General features: G+C 42.0%; 1 protein-coding gene across 18 annotated transcripts in view; it reads left to right on the top strand.

The window, feature by feature from the left end:
* Positions 1-11,675, top strand: part of tncb (tenascin Cb) — a 496,701-nt gene extending 485,026 nt beyond the window's left edge. For all 18 annotated transcript variants that reach the window (XM_085965818.1, XM_085965817.1, XM_085965815.1 and 15 more), the window contains 7 exons: positions 1,992-2,122; positions 3,164-3,299; positions 3,753-3,904; positions 6,321-6,417; positions 8,027-8,188; positions 8,397-8,560; positions 10,447-11,675. In XM_085965818.1, coding sequence (XP_085821944.1) covers positions 1,992-2,122; positions 3,164-3,299; positions 3,753-3,904; positions 6,321-6,417; positions 8,027-8,188; positions 8,397-8,560; positions 10,447-10,569 — 965 coding nt within the window. In that variant the 3' untranslated portion in view covers positions 10,570-11,675. The remainder of the gene's footprint in view (positions 1-1,991; positions 2,123-3,163; positions 3,300-3,752; positions 3,905-6,320; positions 6,418-8,026; positions 8,189-8,396; positions 8,561-10,446) is intronic.
* Positions 11,676-12,621: the final 946 nt, after the last annotated feature.

Below are 12,621 nucleotides of genomic sequence, written 5' to 3'. Positions count from 1 at the left end.
TATATATTGTGAATAACTGGGGTCCTAGCACCAATCTCTGCGGTACCCCACTAGTCACTGCCTTCCACTCGGAAAAAGACCCGTTTATTCCAGCTCTAAGCTTCCTGTCTGCCAACCAGTTTTCTATCCAAGTCAGTACCTTGCCCCCAATCCCATGTCCTTTAACTTTGCACGCTAGTCTCTTATGCGGGACCTTATCGAAAGCCTTCTGAAAGTCCAAATACACCACATCCACTGGTTCTCCCTTATCTATTCTACCAGTTACATCCTCAAAAAATTCCAGTAGATTAGTCAAGCACGATTTACCTTTTGTAAATCTATGTTGACTTTGTCCGATCCTGTCACTGTTTTCCAAGTGCTCTGCTATTACATCTTTTATAATGGACTCTAGCATTTTCCCCACTACCGATGTCAGGCTTACCAGTCTATAATTCCCTGTTTTTTCTCTACCACCTTTTTTAAATAGCGGTGTTACATTATTTACCCTCCAATCCATGGGAACTGTCCCAGAGTCTATAGAATTTTGGAAGATGACCAGCAATGCATCTACTATTTCTAGTTGTGTTTTTATGAAAGCTACTTTTGCGTTGCACGAGTGCCGTGTCATAAAAGAGTCTTCCTAACAACAACAGCAACAACTTGCATTTATATAGCGCCTTTAACATACTAAAATGTCCCAAGGCGCTTCACAGGGCGTTATCAGAGAAAGTTTGATACTGAGCCACACAAAGAGATATTAGGACAGACGACCAATAGCTTGGTCAAAGAGGTAGGTTTTAAGGAGCAACTTAAAGGAGCCGAGAGAGGTGGTGCGGTTTAGGGAAGAAATTCCAGAGCGTAGGACCTAGGCAGCTGAAGGCACGACCTCCAGTGGTGGAGCATTTAAAATCAGGGATGTTCAAAAGGCCAGAATAGGCGGAACGCAGAGGTCTAGGGGGATTATAGGGCTGGAGGAGATTACAGAGATAAGGAGGGGCGAGGCCATGAAGCCATTTAAAAACAAGGATGAGAATTTTAAAATCGAGGTGTTGCTTAACTGGGAGCCAATGTAGGTCAGCGAGCACTGGGGAGATGGGTGAGCGAGACTTCGTGCAACTTAGCACATGGGCGGCAGAGTTCTGGATGAGCTCAAGTTTATGGAGGGTCGAACTAGGGAGGCCGGGCAGGAGTGCTTTGGAATAGTCAAGTTTAGAGGTGATAAAGGCATGGATGAGGGTTTCAGCAGCAGATATGTTGAGGTAAGGGCGGAGGTGGAAATAGGCAGTCTTAGTGATGGAACGGATATGAGGTAGGAAGCTCAATTCGAGATCAAATATGACACCAAGGTTGCGAACAGACTTGGTCAGCCTCAGACAGTTGCCGGGGAGAGAGATCGAATCACTGGAAAGGGAACGAAGTTTGTGGCGTGAACTGACAACAAAGGCTTCCATCTTCCCGATATTTAATTGGAGGAAATTTCTACTCATCCAGTGCTGGATGTCGGACAAGCAGTCTGATAGTATAGAGATGGTGGAGGGGTTAAGAGAGGTGGAGGAGAGGGAGAGCTGGGTGTCATCAACGTACTGTACATGAAAGGGAGTGCAAATGGGGTCATTATCAGGAACCTCTAATAAATGTAACTGAAGGGTACAGAGCCATGAAGTGGATGAAATCCTTCAATCCTTACTTTAAAAAAAAAGTTTGAGTGGCAGTTGTTTAAACAATGTTAAACAATGAACTGAAAGCTTTAATACAAAAGCAAAACACTGCGGATGCTGGAAATCTGAAATAAAAACAGAAAATGCTGGAAATACTCAGCTGGTCAGGCAGCATCTGTGGAGAGAGAAACAGAGTTAACGTTTCAGGTCGATGACCCTTCTTGGCTGTAATACAGTCAGTTGAACAGAAACCGTTTCAGTGTTTATTTTAAAAGGATCATGTGCTGAAATACAGATTTAAATGCAATCAGTTTTCATTTTATTTAATGGTCATATATTTTTATTCCCTTCAAGCCATTGATGCGCCCAGAGACTTGCGGGTCGGAGAAATTACAACACATGATGCACTCATTTCGTGGAAGCCTCCACAAGCTAAGATCAGTGGGTACATTCTGACAATTGAATCTGAAGATGGCAAAACACAGGTAAGTCCTGCACAGGGTAGAACTTCTAAGCTCTTGAATATTGGGAGTGATATTCCTGTCCTCCACCACTCTTGTGGTCACATCGACTTTAATCACTGAAATTGGTGAAGACAAGAATTTCAACCCACTGATGTTTAAAGCTCAGGCTTGAAAAGAGCGAAGCAAAATGTTCAGCAGTAACATGAAGCTGAAAAGGCGATAAACCACCGGTTAGATTTTTGTCCTGAAGGCCTGGGTGTTTAGCATCTCGGACCTCAGACTTACATAGAAATGACAACCAGAAACAGGCCATTCAGCCCAACCCATCTGTGTTAGTGTTTATCCTTCACACGATCAGTAGACCTGATCCCAAGTACCTGCCACATTTCTCTTTATTCCCTTTTCCTTGAATCACTAATCTATCCAGTTCTTAAATGTTGATATGGGCTTTGCTTCCATCACCAACTGCGCTAATGCATTCCATAGCCTCATAGTCCTCTTTAAAAAAAAGATTCTCCTGCTCTCTGTCCTAAATCTCTTACAATTAATCTTCTACCTATGGCCCCTCGCTCTAGTTCACTCAATTACTGGCAACAATCTGTTTTCATCTACTATGTCCCGTCCCTTGATAATTTTAGGCACCTCCATCAAATCACTTTCTAATCTCATCTGTTCTAACGAAAAGAGTCCCAATTTTTCAAGTCTTTCTTTGTATTGCTTTTTGCCTTTGCCAGCATTCCACCGATCCCACAACCTCCAGTGGGATGAGCACTAGAGGGCACCGGCAGAGCTGATCCCAGTGTAACTGCTGAGATCGTGTCCCGAGGAATTTTAGGGCCTGTGAGTTGTTCCTCAGTGGTTAAACCTGCTGAGCCACTTGGGCGGTCAGGTATCTTTTTCTCCTGATAGATGTCAGATGAGGTGTTTTTTTGGCTACATTGTTGTTTCACCTCAGTTAATTTATGAATCTTATACTGCTCGCATGTATATTTACAGAAAAGTGAATGAGCTGAAAGTGATCTTTTTTAACAAAGTGGCTTTTTATTTTAAATGGTTTAACAGAAAGTTGAATATTTTGGAACCGCGGACACCTCATACACCTTGGCCCAACTGGTTCCATCAATGAAATACAATGTGAGACTCCAGGCCTACGCAGGATTAGAGAAAAGCAATGTAATAGAGACCGACTTCATAACAGGTATTGGCAGAAAATCATTGAGGACGCCAATTAAATTGTCATTTGAAGACTTAATCAGAAACATAGGGGTATAGGCATGGGAGCTCTATCTCTTTAATCCCAATTCTCTGACCTTTCTCCACATCCCTCAATAGCTTTACTTCCCAAGTAAATATCTATCTCCCTTTTAAATACCTCAATTGATTTTGTATCTATGGAATTGTGGATCAGTGCATTCCTTGCCTATAGGGAATTGCTTAATTTATAAATATCCTTACTGATTTTTACCCTGTAAAACTATATGCACAAGTAGGTAATAAAAGTACTTTTCTGAACAGTACGTGTATATAGTTTAATTGAAACCACCTCCAATGTAACCATGACTTGACATGGTTATTAGAATGTGTTGTATTAAAACATTAAATTGGAAGTTTTCCACTCTGGGATTACACACTGCTTCCCTTTTTTTTCCAGTTGGTTTCTTGTACCCATATCCCAAGGATTGCTCTCAAACGTTATTGAACGGTGAAGCCAGTTCTGGACTCTATACCATTTTCTTGAATGGAAATCGCTCTCAACCACTTCAGGTGTACTGTGACCTGACCACTGACGGAGGTGGCTGGATGGTAAGTGCTGGGACAAATCACATTTTTTTCCTGATGGGGAAACCATGGAGGTGAAACTCCTCCTGTTGATAGTTTTCAGGCAAATGTTGGTGCAAGTACGAAGCAGGAAACCCACCTTGTGCCGATCTTTTTTGCGAAACGTAATCAAGAGGAAGAATTTCAGCCACCTTTTTGTACATGCAACGGCTGTGGAATGATGCAAATCCCAGATTAATCTCTAGTATAAAAACTATGCAGTCTATTTTTAAAAAAAGAGGGCGATTACTAATGAATGAATGTAATATATTCAGGGACTTTGTGCATGCTAGCCACAAGTTTTAGTGTCTTTGAAGGAAATGGTTGACAACTTTCGGCAGATGCAGAAGAAAATTAATCTTTGCGCAGCCCGTTCAAACTTCCGCGCCTGTGTGGCTTTTGCATCGTGAAGCCGGCTCACCGGCTGCGTGGTATCTCGAGAGCACAGCTGCGCAGCTCAAAGCAAACGTTGTAGCAGACTTTCCGTGGCATTGCTCACTGTGATTCTGAGGATATGCTGTTTTATTACAGTAGAGGTATTATCAACAAGCTGTGACTGGAGATTGTGACACTTACAGGAAGCGTGTGCCTCTTTGTGTACTGCAAGTACAGGGGTAGTCAGCAGCTACAATAGCATTGCATTATTATCGACTATAATTGGTCTGCAGAGCAAAATAAGAAGAAAAAGGAAAGCCTGAACGGATCTAAGGCACGGAAATATTGATTCCAAACAGAATAAGTTTTCTAAACATTTTGAAACATTTTACAGACTATTTTTAACAAATTTTTGAAACTATGGAAAGTCTCACAGCAAGGAACAGAGATCATAGAGTAAGATCACAGTGCCACCTAGTGTAGGAGAACTGAATGGGAAGTATGGTAGAGGAGATGGGACTGCATTATCTCGTAAAATAACGTAAATATGTGTTACTTTTAGGTGTTACTGTCACAAGGTGTGACAAATTTGTGACACGGGTATTAAGAAAATACAACACAGGAAGCATCACAAAATGCAATACAGTTGCAAGTTATTTAATAAATTACAGATAACTAACCAGATGTACATCAGTAAGAATGCTTAGAATTAATCTCCAAACACTTGGAAAATGTTCAACTAAGAATGTCTATTTTTTCAATATAATCAAACCAAGATGAGTAGCAAGTTCCATAGTGCAGGATATCACGAAGTTTGAAAAAAAATAGGAGAGAGGATGTGGTAAAACAAGAATTAATACTTGGGTGACACCAGAGTAGAAAAACCTCAGTTTTAAGGTCTTAAGAACGCTAGAAATAGGAGCAGGACTAGGCCTTATGGCCCCTTGAGCCTGCTCCATCAATCAATAAGATCACGGCTGATCTTTGACCTCAACTCCACTTTCCTGCCTGATCCCCATATCCCTTGATTCCCCTAGAATATAAAAATCTATCGATCTCAGTCTTGAATATACTCAACAACTGAGCATCCATGGTCCTCTGGGGTGGAGAATTCCAAAGATTCACAACCCTCTGAGTGAAGATAATTGGGAAAGAATGAACTGGAGTAGGAGAAAGTGTGGGAATCCAGAGGAATTACACTGAGGAGTGTATGGAAGAGCATTTAAGATGTTGTATTTGGTGCTGAGGAGGAACGAAAGTGTGCTTCAGAGGAGCAGTGACCACGGTGACCACGGTACTAGCAACAAATATGACAGAAAAATATGGAAGGGCCCATTTTACAGAATTACACTCCCAGCGGGGAGACATTCTCCCCTCCCCCCCCACCTCCGCCCCCCCCCGCAACCCCCCACCTCCCCCCCCCCCAACCCCCCACCTCCCCCCCCGCCCCCCCCACCCCCCACCTCCCCCCCCGCCCCCCCCCTCCCCCCATGGGCACATTCACCTCAATCTCCTGATGATCACTCCTGGGAGTGAAATGCTCTCCACCATGAGTGCCATTCCGCCAAATCAATCCTAAAAAGAAAACTATTAAGTCACGTTTTTTTGTAATCCTAAATCTTTTGAGCAGAGAACTTACTGGTATTAGCGGGCAAAATGCTCAAATGACATTTCTTTATTCACTATTTTAATGCAGGAGTTGACCCACTTATTTTAAATGTATTTAAAATGGGTTAATACCTCCACTAGAATGATGGAAGTGTCCGATGAACATCATAAGCATTCATCCCCTAATATCCCAAACAGTAACTTCCAGGCTTTGATCTGCAGTTTGAATGTTTGACATTCTCAAAAAATAAAACAAAACCTAACTCGTACTGTGCATAGTAACATTCTTTCTGCATGACAGTGGAATAACATTTTCAACCCATTTCCTTTCTCAGTTGTAACAATTCTAGAAGTAATATTTGCGAAACATATGACAACAGTCAAAAATCTTACTGATCGTGTGACAAATACATTCCAGGTGTTCCAGAGGCGTGAGAATGGCAAGGTAGATTTCTTCAGAAACTGGAAGAATTATACCAATGGATTTGGCAACCCGTCTGATGAGTTCTGGTTAGGTAAGAGTGGCAGCCCTACCACTGCTTAAATGTTTGGATTTTTTACTTTGCTTTTTTAAAAGGGAGACTTACCTTTCCTGATTTTATTATCTGGTGCCTTCATTGGCGATAGATTGTGTGAATGTTTTACTTCAAAACTATAGAATAATTTCTGTTTTCTTAAACATATATCAGATCCTATAGAAATTTTTCATGTACTTAGCAAGCCTATATCCATCTTTCATGCTAATGCAACAGTAATTTAGATGTGCATTGTCATGAATGTGACAGTACACCTCGGGAGGCAAGTCGGCAGTCTGACTCCGAGATGCACTAAAGTGGGAGGTAAGAGACCACCTCAAATAGGTAGTCTCATACGGCTTGGACTTCACAGAATCACAGAATCACCACAGTGCAGATAGAGGCCATTTCGGCCCATCGAGCCTGCACCGACACATATCCCACCCTATCCCCGTAACCCCACGTATTTAATCCCCCTAACACTAAGGGTCAATTTATCATAGCCAATCAACCTAACCCGCACATCTTTGGACTGTGGGAGGAAACCGGAGCACCCGGAGGAAACCCACGCAAACACGGGGAGAATGTGCAAACTCCACACAGACAGTCACCCGAGGCCGGATTCGAACCCGGTGCAGTATAACTCCAGCCTGTTATGAAGCCATATACTAAAAGTGTACAAGTGGTCCAGTGGCATCCTGAGATCTTTGGAAATTTATTTTGCAATGGTTTTAATCTTAAGAGAAAGTAGATGCTCCTAGCATCCCAAATTAGTCTGATTTTTTTGCATATGCATGTCAGGTCCTGATGACCTAATCCCAAAGTCTCTATCAAAGCTATTCTTAAACCAGCTGCCAAGAGACGGATGAGAGAAGTAATGGTTTTGTCACTCCAATATTCCACCCTTCCTGCAGGATGTGCCTCACACATGCTCCTGCCACTCAAAAGTGGGTCAAATAATTTAAAAAAAACATGAATCAACAGTGCACAAAGAAATCTTCTGGACTCACTCTGCCCCACGATCAACATTCAAAAAACTGTATCTTCTGCTTTAAATGTAAAGGAGAGGACAACTCTACAGGTCAATAAGTGCACCATTCCTACGTTGGGATACAACCATTTTAAACAACAACCAGGAGGGAGCAAGTTGGAGTTTTATAGAATAAGGGATCCATTCACTATCATTGGTGGAGGTTTATACGGAGATGTTAGACAAACGAATGTCAACTTGCCTACCACCAGTACAGCTTGTCTGTACTCAAGTGCCGACTCCTCTGTTATGATGGGTATCCAACTTGCTTAGTTTACACCCTATATATTACAAGGGTTCAGGTTGGGCCTTATTTTCAGTGGTTTGTGTTCTAACCAGTATGTACTATATGGCTGGTCATACAATGAGGATCTCCCTTTCATGACACTAATAACCCATAAATGTTTCAAACAATGTAAGGAAATTAAACAGCTGAGGGCATAAACTTGTCAAGTGTTACTTTTTCCTATAAATTGCAGAATTTCATCGACACCAGACACTGCTGGGTTTTGTTAGGTTGAATGGGGGATGAGAATGACCCCTATTTAGTGTAAAATATTTATGTTGTATGTTTCTCAGGGCTTGAAAACCTTCACAAGATTACATCAGCGGGTCGGTATCAACTGCGTGTGGATTTCCGAGATGAAGGAGAGTCCGCTTATGCAGTCTATGACAAGTTCCTTATCAGTGACGCCAAAAGTCGATACAAACTGCATGTTGGAGCGTACAGCGGAACTGCAGGTAAACTTTAGACTTCATCTAAAGATGGCGATAGAGACAAAAATAGATGTGAATAATTCTCAAAACAACTTCCCTGTCCAATTTTGGATGTCTGTTCATTTAGGCCAAGCTATAAGTGAGCCACGTTGGAAAGCAGTGCTATATTGGATCACAACTTTGCACTGCTTTAATGTTGAGTGCATGTTTAAAATTCTATTTTTCTGCTTAGGTGATTCTCTGACTTACCACCATGGTCGTCCATTCTCCACAAAGGACAGAGACAATGATGTAGCTGTGACAAACTGTGCTCTGTCTTACAAGGGTGCCTGGTGGTACAAGAACTGCCACAGAGTAAATCTGAATGGGAGATACGGAGTTCTAAGCCACAGCCAGGTATGTAAGATCTAGAAATGGAGAGATGAATGGGCCACGCTTCAGCATGTTAGGTTGGATCAACTGAAGGATGGGAAAACTGGCATGGTGTTGCCCATTCCTTGTGTCAATAAAGCATGTCTGCTGACAAATCAACCACAGAGTACTGCTGACTATGAATGGTAAGGTATCTAGGCACCATTCAGCTCCTTTTCCAGTCAAAGAGGACAATGCGGATATGAGAGCCAGTGTAACTCCTGCATAATGTGCTACTTGGCCTTCTCCCTGCTTGTCCCCACCTTGTTCAATCAGAAGTGGCATAAGTCATACCGTGGCCTGGAGTTTCCTCCATCGACGCAACCCAGAGGTTAGAACCGGAAATTCGCCCAATGCCGCGGCCAATTTGTCAATGTCAAGTTATGCCCAAGTATCCTTCCAATCTCATTAGAATGTGCCCAAACTTAAAATGGACATAAATGGGCATAAATCATAAATGTCATAAAAATTGAAAAGCTTCCCCGATTGCAGAATCTTAAACATTTTACATTTCGACGAATTCTAATGAGATTCACACTAATGAATACACATACCCTGAATTGAGCTTCCAACCACATATCTGCAGCATAACAAAGACCACCTATTTCCACCTCCGTAACATCGCCCGTCTCCACCCTTGCTTCAGCTCATCTACTGCTGAAACCCTTATCCATGCCTTTGTTACCTCTAGACTTGACTATTCCAACGCACTCCTGGCTGGCCTCCCACATTCTACCCTATGTAAACTTGAGGTCATCCAAACCTCGCTGCCTGCGTCCTAACTCGCACCAAGTCCCGTTCACCCATCACCCCTGTGCTCGCTGACCTACAGTGGCTCCCGGTTAAGCAACGCTTCAATTTCCAAATTCTCATTCTTGTTTTCAAATCCCTCCATGGCCTCGTCCCTTCCTATCTCTGTAATCTCCTTCAGCCCCACAACCCCCCCCCCCCCCCGAGATATCTGCACTCCTCTAATTCTGCCCTCTTTAGCATCCCTGATTATAATCGCTCTACCACTGGTGGCCGTACCTTCTGTTGCCTAGGCCCTAAGCTCTGGAATTCCCTGCCTAAACCTCTCGGCCTCGCTACCTCTCTTTTCTCCTTTAAGATGCTCCTTAAAACCTACCTCTTTGATCAAGCTTTTGGTCACCTGCCCTAATTTCTCCTTACGTGGCTCAGTGTCAAATTTTTTGACTTAACACTCCTGTGAAGTGCCTTGGGACATTTTACTATGTTAAAGGCACCATATAAATACAAGTTGTTGTTGTACTTTGCAGAAGTATAAATGTAAATTAGATAGATTTCTTTCAGGAAATAATATTCTGGGATACAGTATATGAGTAATTTGAGATATGGCATGAGATAAGTACTTGGGAGGAACAAGTGACTTGGGACCAATGCGTCCTGTAAGCTGCGCTTTGTTCTGCGCGGCCTGTTTCTTTTAGTGCGCTGTCCCTTTAAATTTCCCCGCATGCGCGGTATTCACAATGGCGAAGGCGGTGAGCGGCCTGCGCGGGACCTTTCCCATTACTGCACAGCCGCGTAGCTTAGATGGAACATTGCTTAGGATATATGGTTCCCAAAGCTCTCCACCACTGGGGGTTTTCCTCATGTCATGTCTGGGTCTGTTGTAGACTAATTGATAGAGACTGATTGCTGTGATCAGTGAACAACTCCATTATCATTGTATCATGTGACTTACCAGGATGGTGGAAGACGAACTAGATGGACCTTGATCGTTCTTCATCTACTAATTCCTATGTTTCTATGTTCCTAAGTATAACACCCCTGCATACATATTATATTCATTACTGTAATGTACTATAAGCCATCTTCCTCCAGGATTGAACTTCATTTCATATTTTAAACAGGGCATTAACTGGTACCATTGGAAGGGTCATGAGCATTCGATTGAATTTGTGGAAATGAAATTGAGACCACACAACTTCAGAGGCCTACAACAGAGAAAGAAGAGAGCACAACGACAGCACTAAATAACCAAATCGGCCGTCAACAATAAAGGTTCACAATGTACAGAAACATCACTAATTTAGCTCGCCATCGAGTTGCCATGTAATATGAGCCTTGCTAGGAAAGCGCTCTCATCTTACATGGGTTTAGCTCCACTCAGTTTAAACACCAAAGATAATGTTGACAATAATTAACATAGGTTGTTATTGCTTTTAGCGTCATAGTTTTATATATGTTGCTCGGAGGGTGGGGGTGGGCTTTATACGTACATCATTACGCCTGCACAGACATCAGAGTGTATTGTTTGTGTTTTCGTTCATCATGTTGGGGATATATTGCCATGGCAACAGACTGACCAGTTGTTATTAAAAGGTTAATGTACAGAAGCTTCATGTTTAACCATCAAATATATAGGCTGAATGTTTAAATGTGGGTGTGGAGTTTTTTGTCAACATGGAGCTCCAAGTTTGTGGTCCTTTACCGAAAGAGAGGTGTTGTTTTGAAAAAGCACAAATTGTTTCTTGCCATTTGTTAGCAATTTCAGGTACCGTATTTAAAAAAAAAATCAACCAAATGTTGATTCTGTTAAAGGATAGAACAACAGTTAATGTATATACACAAAACTAGAAGCCCGTACTAAGGCCACTTTCACAGAAAGACTCCATTTGCTCCCCGGAATAGGACACGTTTCGTTCAGTAAATTGGCACACACAAAAAATACAGAATTAAATGTAATTTTTTTGAGTTATTTTTCCTCGGAGAAATTTATGTCTGGATTGTTTAAAATGATCGCAATGCATCTTCCATTTATTTAAATGGCATGGTTACTGTGCTGAAATAAAAGGGGAAAATAATGAAATACTTTTAAGGAATTCTATTTTCAAAACAAATGTAAAAAGTAATATTTCTTGTGTTACAAATGTCCGCAACCAAAAAAAATGTTTTTTTTTCTTCCCGATTATATAAAGTCCTAACTGTGGAAAGGTATGATCACTAAAACCTAAGTTATACAGTACCACTAAAACCATGATATACATTTGTAAAATAATGAGTGTTTCTCACATGAATAATTTCAATGTACGTTTCTGTGTACTCCTAATTAAAATAAAGTAATGGTGTTTTAACAAATTATGCTGGGAGCTTGTTTTTGTGGGATCAATTGGGGGAAGGGAGGGGAACGTCCGCTGTTACGTCATGGGTGCCCAGAGTCCCCTGGAGCTTTCTTGATTGCCTGAGGGAATTGGGCAACTTTCTTGACGTTCTTCCTCAAATTGGCCACAAGGTTTTTTTGTCTTTTTTGCCTCACCCCATGAGTTGGCAATTGGGGAGGACAGTGCACACGGATGAGATGATTGATGAGTCCAGTGGTTATTTTTTTACACTCTGTTTCAAATATTCCTTAGTCCTCTGGTGGTCTTTTGATGAATTTAGCCAAAATGTTTGCATTTCCACCCGCCCCCCCCCCCCCACCCAAACCACCACCACCAATCAATGACTTCTTTGGTAAAAGGTGTAGAACATGCCCGTACTAACCATTAAAATCCCAGGTTCAATCACTGGTCTGTAATGGGTTAGTAATTGGGTTAGGGTGTTACAATTGGCATCAGGACTTTGGGCTAAGGGATGGGGAAGGGCATCAGCCAGCCTCCCCACTCCTGATCATTATAGACTATACTTGTTTGTGTGAGAACAGCATTGGGTTTGCCTGTGATGTATCCCACAGTGAATATCTATCTATCTTGACATGGGAGGAGTGGCTACTTGGATAAGGTAAGGGAAGACAGCAATACCACAGCATGAGTCCGTGTCTTCAGTACTTTTCAACAATACAGCTCAGACAGGAATTTTCATCTAAAATTCACAAGTAGACTGGTTGCAGAATTGAAAGACACAAGTACAAAATTAAGCTTCAAGCAAGACTGGAGATTGAAAGAAGTTTCCTCTCTTATGAAGTACTGGACGTGCAAAAAGGCATTTTCAGTGAAAACAGCTGATGTCGTGTCACTTAATTCCCCAAACAAAAGAATTGGATCAATACTTGGATTCTGCCAGGTGACAGTGGGACAATTCAGGAC

This window comes from Somniosus microcephalus, chromosome 23 (assembly GCF_052327205.1).
Source record: "Somniosus microcephalus isolate GS21.2 chromosome 23, FLI_Smic_1.0, whole genome shotgun sequence".
NCBI lineage: Eukaryota > Metazoa > Chordata > Chondrichthyes > Squaliformes > Somniosidae > Somniosus > Somniosus microcephalus.
This window is presented reverse-complemented; position numbering and strand designations above follow the sequence as displayed.